Source organism: Argiope bruennichi, chromosome X1 (assembly GCF_947563725.1).
Source record: "Argiope bruennichi chromosome X1, qqArgBrue1.1, whole genome shotgun sequence".
Lineage (NCBI taxonomy): Eukaryota > Metazoa > Arthropoda > Arachnida > Araneae > Araneidae > Argiope > Argiope bruennichi.
Window position 1 is genome coordinate 31,159,459 of NC_079162.1, and position 13,717 is coordinate 31,173,175.

The 13,717-nt window shown below is 28.0% G+C and overlaps 1 protein-coding gene across 3 annotated transcripts in view; it reads right to left on the bottom strand.

Moving 5' to 3' along the window:
- Positions 1-407: 407 nt before the first annotated feature.
- The window catches only part of LOC129958917 (cadherin EGF LAG seven-pass G-type receptor 2-like), a 111,791-nt gene continuing 98,481 nt past the window's right edge, over positions 408-13,717 (bottom strand). For all 3 annotated transcript variants that reach the window (XM_056071657.1, XM_056071656.1, XM_056071658.1), the window contains 9 exons: positions 12,106-12,196; positions 10,580-10,863; positions 8,821-8,876; positions 8,602-8,686; positions 7,134-7,265; positions 6,567-6,625; positions 5,247-5,525; positions 3,530-3,947; positions 408-3,082 (listed from right to left, as the gene is read on the bottom strand). In XM_056071657.1, the coding sequence (XP_055927632.1) occupies positions 2,993-3,082; positions 3,530-3,947; positions 5,247-5,525; positions 6,567-6,625; positions 7,134-7,265; positions 8,602-8,686; positions 8,821-8,876; positions 10,580-10,863; positions 12,106-12,196 (1,494 nt within the window). In that variant the 3' untranslated portion in view covers positions 408-2,992. The remainder of the gene's footprint in view (positions 3,083-3,529; positions 3,948-5,246; positions 5,526-6,566; positions 6,626-7,133; positions 7,266-8,601; positions 8,687-8,820; positions 8,877-10,579; positions 10,864-12,105; positions 12,197-13,717) is intronic.

A 13,717-nucleotide genomic window follows, 5' to 3' on the forward strand; every position in this document is an offset into this window, starting at 1 on the left:
AAATTTGAAGGCAGCGAAGTAGGAATGCCTGAATATTACAAATATTTGTCATCAGGTTACAGAAAACTCGAAAATTGACTTGCGAAATATCTGATAAGTATATACTTATACGTATATATCTGATACGTACGTTGATGGTTTAATTTACAACTAAATACGAAATGTAATATTCCAATCTTTAAATTTATTTAAAGATATTTATAAGTATACATTGTGTTTTTAAACTCGAATAAAATTAAGTCATTCATAAACATTAAAATTCGATGTAAAATTTTCGTAGAATATCGATACATTTCCATTGCTCTTAAATCTCTTAAGAATCAGAAAAAAAAATCCAAACAAGGTGGAATATATCGTCAAACTTTTTATTCAAGATATTCAATAACTTAGAAATGTTTACACAACCTTTCATATACAAAAGCACTACATATATATACAAAATGTTGAGTTTCATCAAAAATACAGAAACACTTTTTAGGAGAGACGTTTTTACAGTTTATTTGTGGGAATCATTCAATATAGTAAGCACAAATAAACTATAAAAACTGAAAATTTGTTGATAATATATAACCAAAGAGAAAGACAGGAAGAATATTAAAGGACAAAATACCAATTATGTAAAATAATATAATTTATATTAAATACAACGCGATCATTTTTCAGTAACAGAAATTATTTTGCCTCATTTTAGTTTTTCTGATGAAGAATTGCCAAACCACGCTTTTTTAAAAAGAAATACCCTTTGAGACGAACTTGATCCTTGACAAGATCTTTCAACTAGTTTTTATGATGATTGTTTTAAGTATAAACCAATCTTATTTTCCTAAATTTTCATCAACAATATTTTAGTTGCTTTAGTTTCAGCAAGAGTAATTTATTTAAGGTCTTCTGAAAAGAAATTGCGGTGGAAAATGAAATCTTTGGTTTAAATTAGGTTTATTTGTTGGAATAATTTTATGGCTTTTCGATGTAAATAAACAATTAAAGAAAACTTTATAAAATGTAATAAAGTAATTAGCAATTAAGAAAGTAGATATTTCATAAATAAAATTGAAAAAATATTACTACGCATAAAGTCATGGATTGACTTTTAAATTTCGATACAATGCCAAGTGAGAAAAAATTGATGCAAGCGATCTCATGCATGCATAATAAATGCAAGATAAGTTTCTTAGTTCCTTAATGATTAGACTATAACTTATGAAAAATTACATAAGTAGAGTTTTATTGGAGATCATGCCGACTTCAATTAATAGGCATGGTTTCTTCTTAAAAAAGCTACAATTATTTTTCTAACAAAAGGCAACACAGGATTTCTTGCTGCTACAGAAAATCATATTTTTGAAATAAAAAAAGTCAATATTATTTACAATATAATCAATATAAAGGCCTCAGGAACATATAAGATTCATAAAAAAATATAATACTCATATTTACAAGCAGACATTTTCCTAATAGTTATCAACTAGCAGGTAAAAAAAATTATGAAAGATGGAATTGCCCTTATCAAACACAGCCCCAATAATAAACAGCATGAAATGAACTTACGAAAACATAAAGCGATTAACCCACAATGTACACTCAAAAAATATTGTGATTATAAACGTTTAAGAATTTTCTTTTGTACAAAGATGAATAACTGCACAAAACAATTAAAAAATGAGAAGTGAGCAACAAGTATTAAGTTTAAGTTATTAATCACAACAAAAGAAGAAAACCTTCAATATAACAAGACTGAGAAACATATTCTTTACAAACTAATATTCCACAAAAATTACGCTTTAAAATTTTTCAGTAGCTTAATGAAACATTACCAAAATTAATGCATATACACCAATTATCATTTCGTAAAATATTTCATTTTTTCCACCTCAATAATAGATGCCTTCCCTTGTGACGAAGAAATTTTTTATTATTGACTAAAAATAAATCCTACTTTAAAGTTTTCAGTGCACCAATTTATGTCACTCTGCACTCCGAGACGAAGTAATACTGAGTTATATTTAAAATACTTCGTTTCTTGTTGTAGAAATTATTCGCACAAAATTTAAATTACAAATGATAACTATTTAATTATTAAAATAAAAATTTAAGCTTTTCATTAAAAAAATTCCATCTAAATATTTTGTACTGTTTTAAATATATTTAAGGAAATTAATATAAATTCTGCTGAATTCTATACTTTGATTGTAAGTAGAAAGCCCCTGATTTTTGCTGAATTTCAAATATGTACCATTATAGGATTAAAAAACTTTAGAAAAAATAATAAATAACACGCATATATAGAAAAGTCTTTTAAACAGTTTTAAAACAAATAATTCTTCAAAAATGCTATAATAAACAAATATAACAATACTTTGAAAATACTTTGGTTATGCAAATATACAGAACAGTATATATTTAAAAGAGAACTGATAAAATGTAATTTCAGTATTAAACTCAGAATTTTTTTGCAGTAATCTGACTTTAAAAAACAGTGTTTAAAATGTGTTGATATTTGTAACATGATTTTCATAAAGCTAGTACGAAACAATAATAGATGATTTGCAAACAAATACTATTTTACGTTCATGTGAATATTTAAGGATACATTTATATTATCTTGTGTAAATAATTGCTTTTAAATGGTCACTAAGATAGGATTTTTTAAAATTCCAATAAATGCAAATTTACCATGAATTACAAAATCATTTGACACAGCAGTTATCATACATGTGAAACGATACAAACAATACAAAAGATACAAGTAAATGTTCTCCACTTTATCAGTTACCAAAACTTTTAGCACCAGGATACCTCATTTCCCAGCACAAATTCAGAAGTCCATTTCTTCAATTATCACAGAATTTCAAGGAATCCAAAGGAATTCATCCAAACCATTATAATGAAGTTTCACTTTCTAGAATGTCTGTATCATTCAAAAAACTCCATTGTTAATCCATACATGAAATAACTCTTTAAACACATATGAAAGTCAAAAGAAGAAAAGGATTCAAAAGTACACTGTTAAACCAGGTTGCTTCAATCCATCATTGCAAGTCTTGCCTAAAGGTGTCACACTAACATCTGGATCCAATTCAGTCTGAAAATGAAAAAGAAAACCATTTATCACTGCATTCACGATGCCTTACACTTTCAATACAGGAAAACATTTAATATTAGTAAGTATTAGAATTTGTAGTTAAGTCAACTTCAAACATACAACTTTCCATAATTTAAGAATTCATGTTAGAAAGGATAATAAACAATCAAAATTTTATAAAGGGTTGAACGATTTTACAATATTTAATATAATATTAAATCCTATTGTTTGTTTTGAATGCTTGTGAATTTATATCATTATGTAGTTAACTTTTAAACTAAATATATGTTTAAATTGAATAGTACTTAATTTTCAATTGTAATAGTTGGAAATAAGTTAAAAAGTCAGTCATAATTTCGTTATCGCTCTATCCTAAATAATATCTAATTAATATTTGCAATTTCAAATAACAAATATCATTATATAAAAGTTTAAACTATCACATACTCTATTTGGCTGTTCATCTTCCCAGCTTAGCTTTTTCACCCGTCGAGGAATTGAACCATTTGGCCAATAAATATTTTGCACCTTTCCATTGCTCAATCCACTTCCTGGTCTTGTGGTGAAATTTCCCAATTGATGTTCATCTCTTAAAGTTCCATTTGCTTGCCATGCACTGACTTCAGATGGGGCAGGAGGTAACTGACCTCTATGAATAGTTCCTTGATGATTGTGATCTGCCATATTAAATACTGGATTTTCCACCCCTGACTGATGCTCAACAGTAGTGTGAGTTTGTCCACCTTGAGGTTTATTGTTGTTATTACTTTGAAGGTTAGGTCCTGATATATAAGTTGCCATTTTATTTACCATAGGTTGGCCACCTGAAGAGACTACGCTGGGAATTCTATCCCTATATTGTTTCCTGTAACACAACCATAATAAAATTAATCATAATAGTATAAGTATGAATAATAATAGTATATGTATGCAGAATAACATACGAAAGAGAAAAATATTGAAACCAAACAATCATACAAATGAGATCTGGTCTCATTTCCCTGTTAGCACAAAATGCCCAACAACATGGTTTCGATATCTTCATGATATTGGCTAGTATTCATAATATCGAACAATAGCGTAGAGATATCGTACAATATCCTGTATTAATAGAGTTTATAGCTACATTTCAATATACAATTAGAAGACTGAAATGGACAACGAAAGGATATTTCTAATAATATCACATGGGTAAAATATTTCATATATATTGGGGCTAGGTAATTTTTAGGATTTTCTACTGATAAGAAAGAACTGATTTGTGTTTACAAAGGTATTAGGATTCAAGATGCTTCAAAACAGATGAAATAAAAATTCTTGCACAATGAATGACACATAGATTCCAGTAAACAAGACTAAAATTATCAAACCTATAAAATATATAGCAATGGAAAATGTATAGCTAGAACAGCAATCTAATATAAAAAGGGAAATTAAAATCTTAACTAGATTATAGGAACAAAAAGAAGCGTATTTAATAAATTTAAGCTGTTATTTTTAAGGGTAAAAGTTTGAAAATATTTAAAAATTTTCGATTCTGAGAAGTACAGGCATATTAGAGGCTACAATAATAAATGCATTCAAGATTATATAACAAATTCAGATAATATAAATCGTATGTATCTTTCCGTATCATGAAACAGAAAATTGCATATATTAACACCAGCATATAGACATCGATATTTGAAGCTTATTTTCTCTTAAAATGATTTTTAAGCAGCAGTAAACAATTTTTCAATCTGGTAAAAATAAGGCATGTGAAAAGCATTGAAACAAGAAAAAATTACAAGCAAATTAATTTTTTAAGTATATTTTTATTTGTCAGTAACTCTTTCTATTTTTAATTTTTCAGAGAAGATACTGCAAAAATAGTTGACTAAGAATAAAAGTTTCTTTTCAAAACTCGTGTACATATGCCGAACTCTGAATTTCTATTTAAAAAAAGCAGGATAATTTTCTTGAACACGTTAAGAAATACAACCAAAATTTCTTTTTTATTAATGCATGATTTAAAAAAAACTAAGAAACTACACTATCACTGCTGTTTTAGTAATAAATTTCCAATACAAGATAAATCTTTTTAAAGCGATTAACTTTAGCTCTCCAGTGTCATAAATCACTGAAAAATTCTTATGAATATATTTTAAGTTTTGACTAAACTTACGTTTTCAAAATATAAATAGTTAGAGTAATTATGACGACAATTAAAGTTCCAAGTAGAACTCCAAAAACGATCATAAGCAGTAGAGAGCTGTCCGATTTCTTTATCTTGAATACACTGGACTGAGCTACGTCTTCGGGAAACTCAACGGTCACAAGAGCAGAAGACTGTCGAGGAGGAACTCCATTATCAGTGGCGAAAACTATAATATGACATGTGCTTGCATTCAGGAATTCTAAATTGCGGATTCGTAATTCGCCTTTGTGAGAAATAGAAAATACCCTGAAAGAGAAGAAGTAAGTTCATTAAATTTGCTTGCAACACAAATGACTCATAGATGATACAACAATGAAAAAAGAAATGGAATTTTTAGATGATATAATTTAAATTTAACTGCATTATGTTTAAATCTAACTGGATGCAGTAATGCAACGACTAAATGTGTTCCAAAATACATGTATTGCGATCTAGCTGTTTTCACAAAGCATTTTTTAAAAATATAATGCTGCTTTTTGCAATGATTAATTAATGTGTACAAAGGAACTGGAATTCATCAGTTATGATGTGTAAGCTACACACGGGTGGATACACTTAGTAATAAAGAACCTGAGATTTTTAAAATAATATTTAGCTTTCAGTTGCGAACTGCGTCCAATTTTAGGAAATATTTAAACAATGTGTGAATTATTAAAATCATTTAAAGGTAAAAATAATTAAGTTTGTTTGTTCGACATCTTTGATTGAAAAAAGCCGATGTCTAGAATTTTCTATACAGTTCTATCACACAGTCACAGAGTTTGCTTCTAGATGATGAGAAAGTGGAAAGAAGAAATACAGTTAATATACGATATATAAATAAATGCATACGCCCAAACATACCTTTTTACAATAATCCATCAAAATTATTAGAAAGATTTTCAAAAAGGAAAATATAACTTTAAGATTTATACACTAGTAGTAATATTTGTTATGTATTATGGCGATATGACATTATTAAAGGACTGCATAAAAAAGAATCAGTACATTTTTTTGAAAATAATTTTACATATACCAAATTTACTGCTAATTTTAAATTATAATTAGGACGCAATTATCCAAGGCATTATTATGCATAAAATAATTTTAATAAACTGAAACAAATTTTAATTATTAAATTACGCATTATTATTAGCTAAAAATTAATTCCTTTAATTTTTCTATACTTATTTTCGTAATACTTTTGGAACATATAAGGATAATATTGTATTAGTGTAAAAATAAGGATAATATTGTTTATTATGTGTATACAAAAACATACAAAACAAAACAATGTGTTCAACTTACCTTGCATAAGTTCCTTTGACATTTAATTCGATTGAATCATTGACATCTCCATCCTTAACCTATGTTAAAAATAACAGCAAAATGAGACAATAATTTTAGAAAGAAACAATTAATATTCACTCAAAAAGATTAATCAAATTTTTATACCTTACTTTTTTACTGATAATTATTAAGAGTAAGATATACTATAGAAACGACTGTAACAACTTGAAAGGTGAAATTTTGATTAAAAAAAAAAAAAAGGCATTAACCCCGACTAGGTAGTTATAATTCAGTTTATCGGTTTTATAATTATTACTGTAGATAAACATTTAAACGGATAACTGGCTGCTGTTTTTATGAGAGTGCATAATTTTTAAATTACCATACAAACAAAAAATGGGGAAAAAAATACAATGTTGCCTCCATTAAATAGATCTTTCAAGTCATTTAAAATTTTGGAAAATTCTGATTTGGCAGATATATTTATCATGATAGTTTGGCTTATATAATATCAGTATCTTTTATATTATACTGATTCATATAATTTAAATATGCTATGAATTATTTAAGATGCTTTTTACTTACCTCAATAGTTCCCACCAGACTTCCAACTCTCATGTCTTGCTGCTTCACGAGAAAATTATATTGTGGTTGAGAAAATGTAGGATCGTTATCGTTAACATTCATGACTGTAATGTTAACCCATGCCACATCGCTCTGAAATATAACACATGCAAATTAATGACAGATTGAAAAAAAAAGGAAATTTACTGATTCCTAAATATTTTGATATCACTTTCACACTGACTTAACTACGATAGAATTACAGTTATTCGTGATGTAATTAATATTCCCAAAATGAATGGACAACATAAACATTTAAAAAAATTTGCAAATGATTATTTTTATTACCTTTGTTTATAAATTGTATTACATATTTCCACTTTTTACAAGATCTTGCTTCGAATAAATATATGTTTGCTGTTAATTTGAAATAAAATTATTTCCCAACAAATCCTATAATTTAAATTATTGCTTACGCGCAACAAGAAATGTGAAAGAAATATATTTAATACATTTTTTTATCTATATACTGCGAAAAAGATGTACTTTTACACAAATGATGCTACAGTTTTTAATGATAGTTCTGAAGTAAGCCAACCTAAGTACTGAGAAAAAACAGAGAAAAATAAATAAGCATAAGATGTTCCAAAAAGGAATGGATTAAAATATTTTATTACGCAAACTGCATTAATAGGAGATGAATGAGTGAAATTGGGGATTTTTATAATTATAAATCTTTTTTTAAACGAAATGTCATAAACAAATGAAGAAAATATAAACCATAAATAATTTATTTGAAATGACACGATAAATACTATATGCATAAAGAAATACTGAAGCGGCAGCTATATCTAGCAGAAGCAGCATTTCGAATATTATTGTATGGGATATATAACAAGGTAAATTAATCTAAATCAGAATGTTAAAATCTTGCATGCATTTATAATCATCCTGAACATTTATTACTTTGTATAAAACAACAGAACGATTTTTTGAAATGATCATTTCCACATGAAAAAAATTAATAACAATGGTATCAATATCAAGAAATGTATGAACTGAACGCCGTTTTTTCTTAGAGGGGGGGGGGGAGTTCCCAATGCGTGAAATTTTATTTTGTAGAGCCACTTGAAGGATGCAAAGCATTGACAAAATCACACGATTCTAGTCAAACAGTAGCAAACAACGACGTATATAAAGTCATTCAATTGGTAATATTACAGGAACCGCTGCTATAAAAACGATGAACAGAAGCGTATGATTTCCAACAGTTTTCCAAAAAGATATACAGATTTTGAAACGGAAAGGCCGCCTGCCCTTGACACATGGCACACTCTCTTTAATCTCCAGAAAGAATAACTTAAAACAACTGTCATTAATTGCTTATCATTCCATATTTAAAATATTCAGTCCCTGTAACTGAAGAAAAGTAACAGAATTTTTCTTGTCTACTAATGGCTATTTACAATATTATAAAGTTTATACATACCGTTTTCCCATCTGATGCAACAACTCGTAACGAATATAAAGTTTGTCTTTCGTAATCTAACGGTTTGGCAATGATAATTTCGCCCCTGAAAGGAAGGAAGACAAAAATCAGCAAAGTTTTATTTCATCAGCTAAAGTTTTTTGCTTTAATACTTAAATTTTAATTACAAGCGGAATTTACACTAATCTATTATATAAAGATATAAAAAAATATATTTACGTATTTTGAATAGCGAATTCTTCAGTCGGATTTTCCAGAAGTTGAAACCGCACATGCTGTAATAAAAGAAAGAATAAATTATCAACCCTGCTATAGTGCAAACATAACTTTTAAAAGTCACTTCATAAATCTCAAACAAAAATATAATTATTTTTCATATTCATATTTTTACGAGAAGAGGCTTAAACAAGCGATTTTTTTGCATATAAAACAATGACATTTTGAGAAATAAACATCGCAGGCTTATTAAAAATTACTTTCAGTTTGATTTTGCAACTTTTGAAATAACAATATCATTTAATAAAACAGAATTTATTAATGATATACAGGGTGTTTATAAAGTCCCGGACCCATTTTGATGTTTAATAACTCATAAAATAATAAAGATAGATTAAAATTAATAACATAAATGGTTAAATAGACTCAAAAAGTTTCATGACCCTTGTCAATGAACTTCCACGTGTGCCCCCTTCGTCGCACGGAGAATATCAAGTCGATAGTCCATTTCACGCCAGGTAGCGGCAAGCATGTCGGCATCCACAGAGACTATTGCGGTTGTAATTCTGGCTTTTAGGTCATCAATGTTAGACACTCTCCTCCTGAAAACGTTGTCTTTTACAAACCCCCAAAGGAAAAAGTCCAACGGCGTTTCTCTCAGTTCAAAAAAAGTTCAACGGCAATGTCTCTCTGACACGCTCAACATCAAAATCACTTGTGCAAGGACGTCCGGAACGTTTCTTATCTGCGATACTTCCAATTTCTAGAAAATTCTTTTTCCACCACAAGATGCTGTTTTTGGATGGAGGATCTTTTTGGGAAATTCTTCTGAAATTTCTCTGTGCTTGCACTATCGATTTCGTTTCTATGAACCACCATAAAATCTGTGCTTTCTCTTGTGGTGTATGCATTCTCCTTAATATCCGCTCGAATAAAACATCACATACAAAAGTACTACATAGAACAAACACATCAAAAGTAAACATAACATTGCAATAGCTGCCAAAAACAAAAGAGAGAAAACTGCAATTAATAAGCAGACGGTATTTAGAAAAGTGCAGAGATTTAGACTGGAAAATGAAATTATCTGAAATTAACCACACGCGCAGACGATATTTACAAAAGTAAAAAATATTCAAACCTGAAAAGGAAAATATATGAGTTATTCCATCAATAAATACCATAAGTTTGTTTATATCTTCATTATTTTATGAGTTATTAAACATCAAAATGGGTCCGGGACTTTATAAACACCCTGTATATATATATATATATATATATATATATATATATATATATATATATATATATATATATAAACCGATCGCCGAATAGCAATTTTGAGTTGTTAGGCCTGCAAATAATAGTTCCCATAACAAGTAGTACATGCACTATTTAAATAGATCAGATGCGAAGATTCGACATTGGAAGAATGCTCCGTTAAGTAAGCAACACCACCATTACTGTTCCTCCAGAGAAACAAGAGCCGGCTTACTTATGTGACAATTTCTCATCTTCGCATTTGGGACGTCCCCCCTCGGCAGAGAGCCTTCTATAAAATTCTATAGCATTTTATTTGGGATGTTTTAATTTAGCCTTTAAAGACCTTTCTTTGGAACAAATACATAAACGCGGTAAATTTCTTCATGCATTTACTCTTTGGCAAAAGAAATTCATTTTGGTTCCCACTTTGACATTTTTATATTTGGCCAGCTATTTTTGGGGTAGCCTATGTAGTCAAGTGTATTTTCATACAACTCACCTTGTCATTTGGCTTTGTAGTGCGAACTGTAATTACAACTTGACCTACAGGAGCACTTTCCAAAGCTGTAGTAACGTAATCGGTCTGTAAAAATTTCAGTTCTGTAGGTAGGACATTATCACTTTCAATAGTGAGGGTCGTCAACGAATATCGATCCGGATTGTCCATTTGAGTTGCTTTGATAACCAGAGTGACAGGAAGGTGCAAATCATCCGGAAGGGATTTACGTATAGTAACTTGACCAGTCCGTCGATTTAGCTCGAAGAAGTCGTATTCTGCCGATTCTAAAAATAAATCGATTTAATAAACCATTTAAGAAGTTCTTTCTAAAACTGTATGATAAACAACTACTTACAAAAAATTATTATTGTAGATAATCTTGAATAAAATGGTTAATAATTTACAGCATTACTATAATATTGTATGTAAATTATAATACAACAATCACAAATATTTCTCAAGCTATCACTTACTTCTTTCTTAAATTATTTGTTAAACAGATAATTTGTAAATGGCATATTTAACATTTATAAAAATAGATTTTATTACATGCGATACAGTGTAGTAAGGGAAATTCGTTCAAAATTTTGGAAGAAAAAAAATTATTCATATTGACTTTCATATTTTTATATTAAAAGGCAATATGAATAAAATTTTTAAAAATGTTAAAGTAGTCGCGAAGAAAAAATATATTAATTTTCATTAAATATAATCTACTATTGCCTATTATAATTTTAATTATATTATTTCAATTCTTAAAATTCATTTTGGAGTTTTTTGAAATTTCACTGCGCACACATGAAATAGAACTTTGTATTTCATAAATAGTTTATTTGCGTTTATCAAACTTCTAACAATATTCTTTAGAAAAAAATTATTTTTGAACATTACAACATTAAACTGCGAGTTGCTTCTAAATTTGAGGTTGAGATAGCTTATAAGTTGAAAACTGCATCTATCAGATTCTTCATTAAAACATTTCTACTACAATTCAGATAGTCATGTTACACTGAAATATTTTTAACAAATTTCTCTCAAGTTCATTATTTAATTAAATTCTTCTTTGTTTGTCTTTAATTAATGCGAAGTTATTTATTTTCGTCCATCTCTAAGATCTACTTGACACTTTTTTTTCATTAAAAGGTGAGTGAAAAGTTCAATGAACCTTTTAGAATTAACTAAAATTTAAGAATTTATTTATTATCTAAATTTGTCGATTACCTGTATTTTGCCTATTTAAATAAAATCACCGAAACAAACTTCGTTAAATAATATTCTTCAAAGCTTATACACATACTTTTCATAGTGGGAAATTTGAGAAATAGCTTTCAACTAGTAAGGGGAAGCCAGATTAATTTGGAATTTTCACCCCTTAAAATCGGAATTTTTTTTTTTTTTTTTTTTTTTTTTTACTACTGAGTTTTCTAGAGCATTAATATTCTAGTTTATGAATACAGTAATAAAAAGGACGATAAATACTTCTGAATAATTATTTATAATACAATAATTAAAGAGAGGATTCTTACCGGAATTAAATGAATATTGAATAGGCGCTTGAATGCCTTCGTCTGGATCTTCTGCTTTTATTGAAGACGGAGAAGTCACTAAAGGAGTACCCTGGAAGATGAAAAATAAATTTAATAAGCTACGTTTTGAGTCGGTAAAAATAAAGAAATGTAATAGTATTGATAATAATGCCAGTGAATAAAAAATAACAATGCACTGTCAAAAGTAATATTTTATTAGTAAAAGTAGATTTTTTTTAACCAGTACGCAAGCAGATGAAACCCAAAATGCTCATCAACAAACATCTATTTTTATAAAAAAAATCCTACATTTCTTTTAAAACATCTCTTTCTTCTACTGAGATCTTATATTTTCTCACTACATGCCTTAGTGGAGAAAAAAAAATTAATTCAAAAACTCTATAGATACAAACATCCCTGCGAATAAAAATTTTAAAAATTTAAGAAACCTTGTTATAAGTGAATTTCAAATCAAAATAAAAGATGCCAATAAGCTCATTTAAATTATGCAATGTGAAAATAATTATACGTGGAATAAAATAATGAAAATTTTGCATCTACCTATTAAATTGAAAATAATACATTTTAATACAAAACGTGCTTACAGTTATTGCGGCAAATTTATTAAAACATATATTAAGCTGCATCAACCTACAAATTGACTTTGTTAATTCAATAAGGGAAAACAGTGATTCATTCGTTAAAAAAAAAAGATGTATCATATTAGTAAGCACAATTTTTTTAGTCATAATATTTTTTAATACTTTCTCTTTAGAAGAAATAGTTTAATTTTTCAACAAATGAAAATTAGTTATTCAAACTGATTCGATAAAAAATTATTTGATCTATTTGTGTATAACATATTTGATATTTACTGCTTTAAAAAAAAAGAGTTATTTATATTTTCTCAAAAATCTTGTTTATGAAGAAAAGAAGCATATTATTTTTCAATTAAAGAATATTTAAGTTAAGTGAATTAAGAAATATTTCATTTTCATAGAATTTACTTTATAACATAGCTCCCTTCTTGTTTTCAAACAAATTATAAAGTCACAAGGAAATTGTAATATTTAAAAGAAAAATTAGCATGATATTCCATCAAGAATTAAATATTTTTCATTAAGAAATTCATTGGGAATTCATTTATTGCTGTGTATTCAATACAGAAATAATTAATCACAGCAATATGTATATTTCATCTTACTTAACTTTTTTAAATACCGCTAGCCTCCAACAGATGGCAGCACGATTCACTTGCAAATGCAAGAGCTGTAGATCTATTTTATTGAGCGACGCGGTAACCGTTCCCAATCCGAAAACAGTCGAAAAAGGGAATGAAATCTATATGAAAATTGCTAAAGCACAATTACTTTGGAAAGATTTTATAGTATATATGTGTGTGGTGGGGATGGATTATAAACGGGGAATTTCTGAGCTTACAAGTGTATTAATTTACTTTTTTATACGTTCTAATCAACTCATTTTCTGCTTTGTCTATTTGTCTGTTCGGCGCAAATTTTGCAATCGATTTTAAATTTCACTGTCGACAGAATTAGTATGGGGTCATAATTCTGCGTGGAGTTAGAAGAAATTATACCTTTTAGTCCATTTT